The sequence below is a fragment of the Aspergillus niger genome (assembly GCF_000002855.4).
Source record: "Aspergillus niger supercontig An01".
NCBI lineage: Eukaryota > Fungi > Ascomycota > Eurotiomycetes > Eurotiales > Aspergillaceae > Aspergillus > Aspergillus niger.
The window spans coordinates 3,326,477-3,340,928 of NT_166518.1; the positions used below are offsets into that span (position 1 = coordinate 3,326,477).

At 51.8% G+C, this 14,452-nt stretch overlaps 4 protein-coding genes across 4 annotated transcripts; 3 read left to right on the forward strand and 1 right to left on the reverse strand.

The window, feature by feature from the left end:
• Positions 1-1,403: 1,403 nt before the first annotated feature.
• Positions 1,404-4,743, forward strand: An01g13890 (uncharacterized protein; the record flags this gene model as incomplete). The annotated part of the gene is made up of 3 exons (XM_001389751.3): positions 1,404-3,642; positions 3,696-3,748; positions 3,802-4,743. The coding sequence occupies 3 exons, from the start codon at positions 1,404-1,406 to the stop codon at positions 4,741-4,743; spliced, it is 3,234 nt and encodes a 1,077-aa protein (XP_001389788.1).
• A 1,694-nt stretch (positions 4,744-6,437) lies between these two features.
• Positions 6,438-9,251, forward strand: An01g13900 (uncharacterized protein; the record flags this gene model as incomplete). Its single annotated transcript, XM_059745519.1, has 3 exons — positions 6,438-7,632; positions 7,764-7,839; positions 7,895-9,251. 3 exons carry the CDS (start codon positions 6,438-6,440, stop codon positions 9,249-9,251), a joined length of 2,628 nt encoding a protein of 875 aa, XP_059599845.1.
• A 535-nt stretch (positions 9,252-9,786) lies between these two features.
• On the reverse strand, positions 9,787-10,938 carry An01g13910 (uncharacterized protein; the record flags this gene model as incomplete). Its single annotated transcript, XM_059745529.1, has 2 exons — positions 9,787-10,101; positions 10,222-10,938. The coding sequence occupies 2 exons, from the start codon at positions 10,936-10,938 to the stop codon at positions 9,787-9,789; spliced, it is 1,032 nt and encodes a 343-aa protein (XP_059599846.1).
• Positions 10,939-12,474: 1,536 nt separating this feature from the next.
• Positions 12,475-13,985, forward strand: An01g13920 (uncharacterized protein; the record flags this gene model as incomplete). The annotated part of the gene is made up of 4 exons (XM_001389754.3): positions 12,475-12,517; positions 12,626-12,694; positions 12,747-13,198; positions 13,275-13,985. 4 exons carry the CDS (start codon positions 12,475-12,477, stop codon positions 13,983-13,985), a joined length of 1,275 nt encoding a protein of 424 aa, XP_001389791.1.
• Positions 13,986-14,452: the final 467 nt, after the last annotated feature.

Consider the following 14,452-nt stretch of genomic DNA (forward strand, 5'->3'; position numbering starts at 1 on the left):
ATTTTGTAGTGTTCATAACTGTTATTAGTAGATATTGACCATATCTTCGACAGCGATATTGACCTGCTTGCTAGTCCTATTCGTTGTACCTTGCCCCTCCGCTCGGTTGTCGAGTCTAGTTGAGTTTTCCTCGAGGCTCTGACTGAGTAATGCAACCTTCCCCTCCTCTGACTAGCCACGCCGTGCAGACATGCCACCTGTAAGTAGTGCTGTCGCGTCCTCTGGTAGTGCGGGGGTGCAGATGGGATCAACGAGGGGAGGGGGTTGGTGCTAAGAAGGGTACCTAGGCACCATCCATCCGACAAATTGGCATTAACCGGTCATTAGGAGAGCTCGGAATATTAAATAGGACATGGACCTGGGTCGGGTCTTGTCTGTGCGCTACTGCATTGCTTCAAGTTCCGTAAGCTGTGAGAATCTGGATTGACAGGAACTGAGGAGGTACCTTTTGCACTGTAGTACTTCTCTATAGTGGTCTTAGTAGCTACTTAGTAGACTTGTTGCTAGTTAACTAGTTACTGCTGACTGACTGGCCTCGGTTCGGATGACAAATTTCATCCGTGCCATGGCCCCAGCTTATCAGTAACCAATCATATACATCAGCGTCTGTGGGCGGTGTCACGTGGAGCAGACGCAGTGGTATCGGTATTGTCATCTATTCGGCTTCGGACGACCTCGAATCTCTCTTCAGCAATATCAACGTGAACCTGGACCAGGTTCCCCCCCAGTGCAATTCTTGTCGTCATTCAGATCCTCAATTGCTACACTTACAAGCATGAGCTTGTCATTGCTTTGCTAACCAAGCCGACACTTTATGACTGACATACGTACGCATCTCACTACTGATACTAGTGCCGGCTGGCGGCACTAATCACGATACTAAATGTTCCTACTTAGGTACCGGACCCAAAGGTGCCCTTCAAACAACTCCACCAAAATTTGCCCTATCTTGACTTTTGATGCTTGCTTTTTCTCTTTCTCACTCATCAGTCGTCCATAATCCAGCCCTTCAGTTCACCCCCAGTCTAGCCTATCCGCGTCTTCCTGCTGCGACCGGTCCCCTCCGTCATGCGCAGCGACTGTGCCCTCCCGTCCAGATAATATCGCCTTTCTGTCCTGTCGGATCGCGGCACAAACGAAAAGTCCGAGCATCGGGACAGCACTGGCGAGTCAGCCCTCCGTCGAATCGCTGTCCCCGGATATCGAAGCGGATACCCCGGTCCTCGAAGAACAAAAGACGCAGAAGCAGAACATAGCGCATGGGGGGGTTGTCTTATCATGAATGCTGATTCGGTTCTGGGTCTCCGGTACACCATCTCCGCATCTCGCTTGTCCGAATCCAAATTCTTCCCCCCGAGACATGGTCGCATGTCTGCTCGACTCTGCCGCGTACCCTTCTCGTCATGCTGAACCCTGATTCTCCTCCTTCGCCGACCTCCATAGGGAGGAAACGTCCGCATCCGCCTACCGAGCCCGCCTCGATCCCGCCAGAGCCGTCGGCGCAATCCCACCAGCAACAACAGTCAGCCACTGACGGTCCTGCAACTCAGTCCGCCGTCGCCGCCCCCTCTACCACCAATTCATCCTCGTTCCGAAATGTCTCCGCCTGTAATCGTTGCCGTCTACGGAAGAACCGATGCGATCAGAGGCTGCCGCGATGTCAGTCCTGCGAGAAGGCTGGCGTCCGATGTGTCGGATATGACCCGATAACGAAACGCGAAATCCCTCGCAGTTATGTGTACTTTCTTGAGGCCCGTGTGGCGTATCTGGAGAAGGTATTGATAGACCATCAGATATCCTACAAAGACCCAGTCGCATTTGACGAGGAGGAAGCCGTGAAAATCGAAACAGGGATTGATACTGCGCCGGCCCCGGCAGTTGGCTCCGAAGGCTCGGTTTCAGCGGCCGGCGATGGGGCCACCGGTGCGGATAATAACGAAAAGTGGGTGAAAAAGGAAAAGGATGGACTCGTGCTAAGAAGAGAAAAGAGCGATCCCACTGGTCAGACGTCGGAGAACAACAACAACCAGGACTCGCAAAAGGAAGACAATTGGCGCATACATAATCTGGTATCGAATATTGGCATGGTGTCTGTGCAGGGAACCTCTGATCCCCGATATTTAGGCTCTACCTCTGGTATCTCCTTCGCTCGCGTGGTTTTTGCCGCCGTCAAGAGTTCCGTGCCAGGGAATGTTGCAGAGCGCGGGCCAATGCGCCCGAATGAACGCCTGCCGCATAGTGCTACGGGGACAGGTGGGAGTAGCATGCGTGATTCCTTCTTTGGATTACAGACCAGGTCTATGATGAAATGTGCTGCATTCCCGGATCGAGACTTGGCTGAGAAGCTAGCCAATCTCTATTTCGAGCATGCAAACCCACAAATGCCCATTCTGCATCGGGCTGACTTCATGGAGATGCTTGATCGTACATATTCGCTAGATGAAAAGAACCGCTCCCCTCGCAGTCTTTACATTCTCAATATTGTATTTGCCATTGGTGCTGGGATTATATTCGAAGACAAGCCATCCTCTGATGAGAAGCAGGATGGTCGCGACCACTCTCCTTCATCTTCTTCCAAGCGGCCCCGGCTTTCAAGCCATCAGCACCAGCCGGAAGAGTATCATGCCTCCGCAATCATCCATCTGGAGTCTTTCCTGGGTAACACTGCGTCCGGGGATGGGTCTGGTGCTCTGGAGGAACTACAAGCCGTGCTTCTCCTCGCTAGTTTTGCCCTTCTGCGACCTGTGGCTCCTGGTCTCTGGTACATCGTTGGTGTGGCAATGCGGTTGGCAGTCGACCTTGGCTTGCACTACGAAGATGGAACCGACATTGACACGCTCGGGGAGGAAGCCATAAGCCGTGCACCGGGCAAGAACGCAGAGAAGTCTAAAGCGCGAATCGACCACCGTGAGCTCGGGCGTCGGGAATGGGTACGCGACCTGCGCCGTCGGCTGTGGTGGTGCGTCTACAGTTTCGACCGTTTAGTCAGTTGCTGTGTTGGCCGCCCGTTTGGAATTAGCGACCAAGCCATCAGTACCGAGTTTCCGTCTCTGCTAGAAGACAAATACATCACCAAGTCTGGGATTGTGACTCCTCCTGAGGGTGCTCCAAGTTACAAGCACTCCGCGCATCATTATTTTAAACTGCGGCTGCTGCAGTCCGAGATCCAAGATGTGCTCCAGCATCAGCAAGCCCGGTTCGTTAGACAGAGAGCCCCTTCAGTGGGTAGACGACATATTCGCCCCGACATCTCCTCTCCTTTCCTTCAAGGCTTCGATTCCTTCCGTTCCTGGCGTAGAGACGTCCACCGGCGGCTTGTGGAGTGGCAACAAAGTGCGCCCACGCGTCGCGATACTGGAGTCAGGTTCCCTGTTGAGTTCCTTGAGTTGAACTACTGGCAAGCGGTGATTATGCTTTATCAGCAAAGCCTGACTGTACCGGCTGAATTGGCGGATGAGATGATGCCGGCCGAAGATGTGTCGAGTCCGTCGTTCTCCAACGTAGATGAGGCAGAAGATGAAGATGACATCTACTATAAGGTAGCTGAGGCTGGGCAGAAAGTGATCCGTATATACCGTCAGATGCACCGGGTACGGTTGGTTAATTACACGTATCTAGCTACGCACCACATCTTCATGGCGGGTAGGTCAACGGCTGGCTCGGGCATGGACAGATCGTTACTGACTTTCTATTAGGCATTTCCTTTTTGTATGCAATCTGGCACTCGCCTTTGGTGCGCAGCCGTCTGGTACGAGGTCTATTAGCCGTCTATTGTTTAGAGATCATTCTAACCGTATGCAGACCCTCGACGAAGTGGACTTCACCGTCCTTGCAGCTACATCTGTACTTGGCGATCTCATGCACAAGTGCCCGCCTGCAGAAGCCTGCCGTGATGCCTTTGAACGCATGAGCAAAGCGACGGTTCAGATGTGCTTATCCACCACGGGATTCGGCTCCCAAGTAGACTTGACCCAGGCGCCAGTCCGAAGCACACAACGACCGGCAAATGCGCCACATCCAGACCAGAGCAGACCATATGGAAGGTATTCCCAGGACCCACGACAACGCGCGCCGGCCCGACGACAGGGTCAGGGTCAGGGTCAACCACGGCCATCACGACCTATGCCACGGTTCGACATGAACCTCGGAGACCTCTTTAATGATAACACCGCCGTCCCTGAACGACCCAACAGTGGACCTAGTAGACTGCCAGGACCCTATCCCGTCCGACCAGACTTTCCCGAAGCCTCTACTCCCACCCCCACCTTCCCTCCTGATCGGGCGATGCGGCCACATCCCCCGCGAACCCCATCAATGGAATACTATCCCCCATATGAGACCACCGTATCTCCACAGACCCAACTGCCCCAGCAATACTACTACGGCAATTCCCCCCAACAGAGCGCATCGCCAAACAGCGTCAATGCGAACCCACCCGCCACCCACTATCATACCCCGGAGAACGAACACCCGCCTTCTGGGTTGAGCCTGGATTTCCTCGACTTCGACCCCACGGCCGCTGAAGGCAGCCACATGGCCGGCGAGTCGGATGGACACGGCGAGTACGAATTTCAGGCGATGCCGTCATTGGGACATGGCGTGGGCCACAGTGTCGGGATTGACCTGGGCTTCGGCATGGCGATGGATTTCCAACATGATTGGAGCGAAAACGCCAACTACGACATTTTAGAAGGTTACTTTTTCGGTGGGGCGGGGAACGGACCATCTGGGGAAACCCAGTAGCTTTTATTTGCCGTATTGCAGACATGATGATGATGGTTGTTGTATATCTTTTACTACTTTCATGTCTATACATTTCCTTAATTGATGGCGAAGTGATGGAAAGAAAAAGGAAAGAAGGGGCATTGACTGGATGATGGACGACTTATGAAAACCTTGACTTTGTCTGTTTGTACATGGTTAGTTACGGTATATTATTTAGCTATATCATATGATATCCTTCATATAGTGTCATTTTTCCTCCCCCCCCCAAAGATTCTCATCCATTTCCATCCACAACGGGCGCGTGAAGACACCGTTTACAATTAATGACAATATTAAAGAATACCTAATGAGTAATACATGAGACATTTAGTAGAGCCCAAGGCACACTGCACAATATCATCCCTCATGCCTCTAAACCTTATCCCAATGACGTTTTACTCCACAGGTAGTAGTAGTAAGTAGGGCTTGTTTCATCAGGCGGAGAAAAAAAGCAGGGCCCAAGCAGTAGCCCACCTATCTCGTAAGATTTAATCCTAATCCACACCTTCAAAGTAAATGTGCCCAGCAGAGAAGCAAAGGTGAGGCCAAGGTGGAGGGAACCATATTGGGCAGCAAGAAGCTAGTTGGTTTGTCTCCAGTTAAGTCACTAGTAATCCGTTCGCTTTGAGTTGGCTGCGGCACTAAAGTAGCCTGACTAACTACTACTCACTAGTTGAGTAAAGCGATCGGGGATCACTCTGGGTTTGGGGTGTTGAGTGATTGTTGTTGGCGCTGTAGGGTGAGGTTGTATGGAGATGCTTGAGGGGGTTTTAGATTGGGTACTGTAGTGGCGAGTATGACATATAAAGTTAGCTAGATAAGGGCCCTATAGCGGGTCGCTGGGTTATTTCTTCTTCAACCGAGAGATGTAGATGCGTTGGAGATGCTGGAGTGACGGTTCAGATCGCAGTGGGGAAAGCACCAACTGGCATTCGAAGCTGGCGGCCAATCGGCGGGCGCTTGGGCCACGCGAACCTGAGAAAGAGGCAGAAAGCAATCCATCTGGATCTTCTTTCTGCGGCTGCCAGCTCTTTCGTTCCTCACCGGTCTTGCCTTGTCTCTCTTTTATTTCCGTCCCTCTTCTTTTTCTTCTCTTCTTCCCTTTTCCTTGTGGGAGCAACTATATCGTTTGGAAACTGTGACAGGAGGATCATGTGGTTTTGCGCAGCCTATTGAGAGGGGGAAAAATATAAGCTGGTTTCAAGTGGAGCTCTCCGAATCAAAACACTCTCACCCGGCAACGCTCCCGGTGGAAAAAGAGCAGTCAGTACTACAGGTGATTTTCCCATTGCTTCTATTTTATTCTCCATGTCTGCTAAAGATGCTTGAGCTTATCCCCATGCTAACCAACCAGGAAATGCCAGCTAAACGGTGAAACCATCGCTCCTTGCTGTACTCCCCGCAACCCTTCGGTTTCCGGCTCCGATCGTTCGCTCGATCCTTGCGGGCACCTCGATTTTTTCCCTTCTCTTCGCTCGATTGGACGTTGATTCTGCTTCTCTGCCGGTCTTCTCTTCTTCGCTACGCTTGTTTCTTATTTCTTCGTCCCAGTCCGACCTGCAGTGCCGTTCCTTCCTCGTGATAGGTCATGTGTACAACACGATTGAACCTTGGCGCGACGATAGTGGTACACGCTCATTTCAAGTGATTCGGGATCCCGTCACTCCCTCAAAATGGTCAAGGCGGACGTGCGGAGGGATTACTACGCCGACCTGGGTCTGACCCCGAGCGCGGAAACAGAGGAAATCAAGAGACAGTTCCGCAAGCTAGCGCTCAAATACCATCCGGATAGAAACCCCGGGAAAGAGTTGGAGTTCATCTCCAAGTTCCAGGCGATCCAGGCGGCCAATGAAATCCTCAGTGACCCCCAGCAACGACTGAAATATGACACGGATCGCTTGCGCGCCGGTTACGGCAAGCTCTACGGCCCTCCCAAAGCCAACACGGCTCGAAAGGCCCCTACGAATCCCTATGCATCCCCGTATACTCCGAAACCACCTCAGCCTCCGAAGCCCCGCCCCCAGTCTTTCCATCATAGTCCATCTGCTGGCGCTCAACGCTATGCTAGCTACGCGCGAGCGGCCCCGAAACAGGCATGGGAGAAGAGGCCAGATGAAGGGCAAACACGTGCCGATGCATATAGGGGGTTCCAGGAGATGAAGGGCAATGCTATGCCGGGTGGTTGGTCTTCGTTTGACCCCCGCACTGGTTACGCTAGCACCCCACCTAGGCCTAACGGGCAGTCCCCGAGGCCTAAATCTGCCTACGAGTACTTCAAGAAGTCCCCTAAAGCGGCGAGTCCCGAGCCGACTCGGACGCAGTCCGCCAAGAAGAAGCAAGGGTTCGCTCCGCGCGCTGCTGGCGGCGATGAGCCTATGGCTGCAAATACATCTGCTTATACGAGTGTTCCCCGGGCTGAGCGCTCGCAAACGCCAAACTCCTTTTACGCTCCGGCTCCCTCACCGACGGCTAGAAAATCGGCAGCAGCCGCGCAACATCGGGCAGAGAACACAAGCACTCCAGATATTGAACGAGCGAGAAGCAGATATGCCACCGCTGGCGGGGAGCGAACATTCTTCTCGAGTGCCGGACTCGGACGCTCTGCTAGCATGCGCGATTCGACGTCGAGTCCTCAACCCCGTCCCAGGACCAACCCACCTAGCCCCACTCCTCCGGAGAGTGGCAGACACCGGAGCGCTAGTCCAAAGTTGAAGAAGGATAATCGGAATTATACATCTACAAGCTCGAGTGATTCGGAGGATGATGACTTCTTGGCGCGCAAGCCCAAGGCAGTCCCTAAGAGCCGGCTTCGTGCCCATAAGAAGTTCAGCGACTTCCATACTGAGAAGAGTCGTAAGACAGGACCTGGTAAGCGATATCCTCATGAAGGATTAGTCTACCGCCCGCGGTTAAAATCTTTAAAAGAGTAGCCGGGCAACCGAGTTGGTGAATGAGGATAGAATCTAGTTGCTAACAAAGACCTTTTCTTTAAGGCCTAGACTCTGAGAAGCCCAGTCCACCTAAGAATGTATTCGATACATCTGCATTCTTTGGAGACGGGAGTCCCCTAAAAGCGTATGTTGAACTATACCCATCAATAGGTCATAAGTTAACTGGTTTACGTGTATAGCTCCGGAGCCCCTAATGCGGACGCGCATACCCCGAACAGGAGTTTCAAGAGCAGCAGCCATGAGCAGCTCCGCCAGCCATTCTTTGCCCGGAGCTGGGAAGGCACTGACTTCTTCGGTGCGGCGCAGTCGGACAAAGAGTCGCAAGATTCACGCGCGCGAGGCCGAGGTGCGAACCGGGACATTTTCGGCCAAGCAGAGGGCTCTGCGGGTGCTTCTAACCTCAAATCGCCGCGCTCAGAGTCCGCTACCTCCCAACAGTCCACGCCTTTCGCCCAGGCGAAGTTCTCTGCCGACGCATGGATCGAGGAGCTGCGAAAGGCTAACATTCCGTGGGCCGTTCCGACCACCGATAACGCCAAGCAAGCACAGCCAACTGCCTCACAGCGCCAGAAGAGTCCCCGGAAGCAAACTAGGCCTGGAGTTAAACCCCGGCCCGCTACCCAAGCCAGTGTGGCTACTGAAGCCGAGGAAGCCGAATCGACCATCAATGGAGAAACCGCTCAGGAGCCAGCCAAGACCGATGCTGCTGATGTAGAAGCTATGGATGTTGACGATGTTCCGCCTGTCAATACCACCATTCCAGCTACAGAGCCAGAGAAGACCAAGGAAGACGAGGTCAAGGAAGACAAGCCCAAAGAAGACCCGGCGAAGGAAATGCCCCCACCGAAGATTCGGCCAACCTCGCGGAAAGGCAAGGTCCAGCACACGAAGTCCTTCGACTTCTCAAACCTCACCAGCACAATGCCATTTACGCCGACCAGCAACGGTGGCATCGACGACCTACAAGACATCCAAGCCAACCTCCCATTCGAATCCCGCCCCAACGTCCCCAGAACAAACATGCGTGATGTCCGAGCCCGCAAGCTAGTCTGTCCGAACCCACCAAAACGGCCAAGCGCACCAGACCTAGTCCCCATCAGCGCAGGATCCCAACAACTTGGCCTCCCTCGAGCTGCATGGGAGCGCTACGCCGCAGAAATGAACACATACATGCGCGAATGGAATTCCTTCAACCGCCGTATTCTGCGCCACTTCAACGCCCGCCAAGAAGCCATCGAGACAGGAATGGCACCGAACTGGATCAGCGCTGTTGGAGACTCGGCGCGTCTCAAAGTCGACGCTCAGGACCAGGAGGACGACGACGACGATGACAACAAGAAAGCCGATGGCAACGAAAGTGATGATAGCATGGTAGCCGGCAGCGGGAAAGCCGGATTCAGCGCCTACTTGCGCGGACTAGATGAAGATGCCAAGGTCATGAAGCATTGGGAAGTCGCAAGGGAAATGCACCGCGAGTGCATTTTGAAGCTTGGGGAGATGCGCGAGTGGATTTTGAATGGGGGGAAGTTGGTATAGGCGATTAGAGGTGCATGAGCGTGAGCATGAGCTTAGCTCGACAGAGGCGTTTAAAGAGACGGCCGAGTATTTATACTACTACTTCTGTTAAGTGCATTGGGTATGGGCGTTGCGAATGTTCTGCTTACTACTGTGGCATTTGGGGGACGGTAACATATGTATTATAGTCTATCATGGTCATGAATTCGTTTTGATATTAACTAGAGTCTTTTTGCGTTCAAGTTGTCACCCCATAATCTTGTTCGTTCGTGACTGTACGGACCCTAGCCCCAAGCCCCGATACCGGTGCCCGTGCACGCTTCAGGCTGCTATAGTACTATGCGCCTCGCCGCAGTATCCTCCCTCTATAGAGTTTGAAGGTAGATCTGTGTCTTAAGACCACAACGTTTGAACGCATTGAGAAGATCCTTTCCCTCTTTTCTCTTATTGTTTGAGAAATATATATATTTATATAAATGTATATAAACTCAATTACCAGTAGATAGTAGTAACTAGAATTAGTAGATATCGACCGTCCTTTTCATGCAAACAATTCTCAATCCATCTTCCCCTTGGCCGCAGACAGATAGGAACGGACAAAGAACCGCACAAAGAGATAGATCAGAGGCCCAAGGTACAGACCCCCCAACAGTAGCACGGCCAAGTGACCTGGGGTATGCAGACAGGGTACCACAGTATGCCGCAATTCATCGTTCAGAACATCATCCCTGCCAGTTGAGATGCGCGCATGCGGTGAATTATACGCAATGAACAGATAGCACAGACCTAGGATATAGCCAATGCTGAACTGGGCAATCTGTACAGCCGTCAATGTCCGCTTGAGGTGCATTGGGACTGGTATCTTGAGCGTCTGGAGAGCGTAGTATAGGTACTGCAAAAACACCGACCCTCTCTGGTTTAGCAACAATATCTGAAAGATGATTTATACTAAATGCTTGTTTGTTAAATCCGAGGCGATGATATAACGAACCATTAATGCATGAACACCGCTATTTAACAGTGCAGCCACCAGACAGTGAGGTGATATCGAACGCATGAGCGCCCACGAACCGATCATGACTCCGGAATGGTGGTATGTTTGCAAGAAGGTGATCTCCTTTCCTTTCAGGATCAAAATGACCGTGTCCATCACCTCGTAGTACTTGGACATGTACATGACCCAGCAGAAATATCCTAGGCCTCTCTGCCATAAGCCATCACCATAACCAGTATCCCATACAATGCGCGTGGCGTTGAGTACGCTATTATGGAGAATGTATCTTCCTTCGATGTGACATAATGTCGCGGCTACGTGCACAGAGTATGCTTCTCGCTTTATGGATGGAAGGTTTCTGTAGACTGTCGAGAGCAATCCGCAAAACACCCATGCGGAGAATACTGCAAGGCCGATGTTGTGGAAAAGCACCAGGTAGTGAAAGGAGCGGGTCTGGGTCAATCTCCATGGCTTGTGGCATCTTTTGCGATTGATGGAGTTGAGGTAAGCGATGATTAGGACATAAGAGCTGGCAAAGAGGATTGGGAATGCGATATGCAGAGGATAGTCGTACACCTCGGCAGATATGTTGAATGGCCTAGTCCATGATCTTTCTGCATCTGATGGACGGATGATTGAGGTGTGGTGGATGGATGGAAATTGGATGAGACGAGCTGGTGGTAGAGAAAAGTGAAGAGATAGACAGTCGTTCATTCTGGATCTGTGAGGAGACGCGAGGGAAGGCTGCTACCTTCTTCTTTTGGCTGAATCATATGGGCCATGGTTCCTTCTCTAATATAGTTTAGTAGGCAAGGAAAGGACGGAACATTCTTTTTTGTTCGTAGTAATGCTAGCTGTTCGCACTTAGACTCATCACGGCATGGTGTACGGACAATCAGAAGCAGCTATGATTTTAGCTGTCTTGTTGCTTTATCCCACAATTTGGCTTTATCTCCTATTTGTTTTTACTTCTTGTTAATCACCACGCAGTATAGTATATTCTTCTCTTTCGCTCTTGTGCGAATCGACAGCGCTGATATAGCAATGTAGCGTTCCTCAGGTGCAACTTTACTTTGTACATCTCCGGCCAACCTCATGCTCGTGTAACCCCTTGCATCCTTATTACTCAACTGTCAGCTCTGTGCTTCCTGAGACCACTATGATGTACGCATCTCAGGTCCCAGCAAAATGCCTGTGAAAGCCTTAGGGTAGCTTGCTTTAGCGCCGGGACCTGCATATCCAACAATCCTTGCATTGTGCCTTTGCATCACCCATCCGTATGCCATCTTTTGGTCAGTTTATCATTCAATCAATGTACTTGATTAGAAAATCAATCTCAGTTGCTAATACATAGATCGTATCTGGGCCTCTGCCCAAGTGGCACCCTCGCTAGTGCCTCTGGAGCAAAAGGTTTCTAGCCATATTAGGAAGAAAAAACTTACCTCTGCCGAGATCACCTGACTTGAAATGCCTTCATATTGCCTAGCTTAGTGGTTGTCAGTGCACTAATCTACAATAGGCAATGATGTATTGTGCCGTCCAATACCGCATCCGACCGACCCCGCCGCGGGGGACGACCACCGGTACCGGCAATACGGAGACCCTAAGAAGGAGTCATGGGGAGGAAGCGGGAAACACCGAAGGCCCGCCCAACAACCGGATTTGAGGGTAACGGTATGGTAAGTAAGTAAAAAAGCATTGGATTAGTAGCAGGAATCACTCATGCTATCGTTTAGTTACTCTGTATAGTAAAACTGTGGCTCTGCCTCTCTTGTCTCACCGAATTCGTCCCGTTCGGCCACCCCCGCCAGTGTGTGGCCCTGCCGCTAGACTGACTGCCCGCCCGCCCATATATCATTCTTTGCCTCCGCAGCCAGTTCCCCTCCGCTGGTTCTTTTTTCGGCTTTTGGATTTTGACGGTCGCGAGGTTTTTCTACGGAACCTACGTTGCTGCTCCAGTCACTGCAGATTATTCTACAAGATTTGTCTCAGTGTGCTTTAATTGATCTTTACTTCTATCCTATCCTCTCTTACTTCTTTTCTTTAGAGACTGTTGCTGCTGCTCTTCTGAGATCAGTGACTCATTCCATCCCGCATTCAGTGCCCCGCGTTGCCGTTCGATCTTGACTGACTATTTTTGTCTTCTTGCGTCGCACGAACACAACGAAGAGATCTACCACTGGGTGTTTTTGCAATTGAGCTGCTTAATTGAGATATATTTCGTGGCTTTACAATCAATTTCCAAAAATCATGGGTGTCACAATTGTTCTGGGTAGTCAGTGGGGTGATGAAGGTGGGTTGTCATCTGATTTACCTGGCAGTTCACGGGTCGATTCACATCGATAAATCGATTGATGGGAGTGAACTGAAATGGAACATGGCTGATCACGTACAAATACAGGAAAGGGGAAGATTACCGATATGCTTGCGCAGCAGGCTACACTTTGCTGCCGTGCCGCTGGCGGCCACAGTGAGTTCTTTCTATTTTCCCTGTGGAGAATCCTGTTTAATGGAATGGATAGATGCCGGTCACACCATTGTTCACGGTGACAAGACCTACGACTTCCACATCCTTCCCTCCGGTCTCGTCTCCCCCTCCTGTGTCAACCTGATTGGCGCCGGTACCGTGGTGCACGTCCCTAGTTTCTTCAAGGAGTTGGCTTCTCTGGAGGACAAGGGTCTGGAGGGCGCTGGAAAGCGCATCTTCATCTCCGACCGTGCTCACGTTTGCTTCGACCTTCACTCCGTCGTGGATGGCCTGGAAGAGGCCAAGCTGGGCGGTCGCAAGGTCGGTACTACCGGCAAGGGTATCGGGCCCTGCTACAGTGACAAGGCCGCTCGTCGCGGTGTCCGTGTTGGTGAGATTCTCGATGAGGCTCTCTTCGAGCGTAAACTGCGCTCTTTGGACGCCGGTTACCGCGCTAGATTCGGCGAGCTGGAGTACAACGTTGAGGAGGAACTTGCTCGTTTCAAGGTAGGATGACCTCTCCCTCCTCGCCATGTATTGTTGGTCTCGGAAGCACCTTTCCAGGAGCATCTAACAAAACCAGGAATACCGTAAACGCTTGGGCCCTTACATCGTCGACCAATTGGCCTTCCTTCAGAAGTACAAGGACGCCCCCAACACCCTCGTCGAGGGCGCCAACGCTCTCATGCTGGACCTGGACCACGGCACTTACCCCTTCGTGACCTCCTCGTCCACCGGTTTGGGCGGTGCCGTCCAGGCCCTCTCCCTCAACCCCACCAGCATCAGCTCCATCATCGGTGTCGTTAAGGCCTACACTACCCGTGTCGGCTCGGGTCCTTTCCCCAGTGAGCAGCTGAACGACGCTGGCGACAAGCTGCAGGGCGTGGGTAAGGAGTTCGGTGTCACCACCGGCCGCAGACGTCGTTGCGGTTGGTTCGACATGGTCCTGTGCCGCTACTCCCAGGCTATCAACCACTACACGGCCCTTAACCTGACCAAGCTGGACGTGCTCGATGACTTTGACGAGATCAAGGTCGGTGTCGCTTACATTCTGCCCGACGGCACCCGCACGGAGAACACGATGCCGGCCGATCCGGAAGTCCTGGAGAAGGTCCAGGTCGAGTATGTTACCCTCCCCGGCTGGAAGAGTAACACCATGGGTGTCAAGAAGTACGAGGACCTGCCTGCCAATGCTCGCGCGTATATTGAGTACATTGAGCGCGGGTTGGGTGGTGTTCCGGTCAAGTGGATCGGTACTGGTCCTGCTCGTGACCACATGATCTGCCGCGAGTAAAAGTGGTTGCTAGATACAGTCCATGACAAAAGGTTTGTTTTTTCTTCTTCATTGTGTTTGTTTATAATATCCAAAGACCCGGTGCAATCGGGATGGCTTCGTATGCATTGTGTATATGGATGATGTGATAACTGGCTCGTTAGAGGTAGACGATGGTTGGATATAGAGTACAGTTCGGAATTCACTTGTTAACTTCAATAATGTGTAGCTGCTATTAGCATAGTAGTTGTATTCCATGATGCAGGTACCACAGTCTTAGCAGACCGAATGTCTGTCAATCTTCTCTCCTTGCGTATAACTGTCGGCAATCGGGTACGGGAGTAATGCCTAAGGCATAAACCACATGAGGTCTCCTATCCAAACCCAGCACCGCAATACTTGGCAATTAAACCAATTGAATGAAGCAAGTCCTACCTCCTCTAGAATAGTAGTCTAATTATGAACCCATATGCACCTCTTAGCACCAT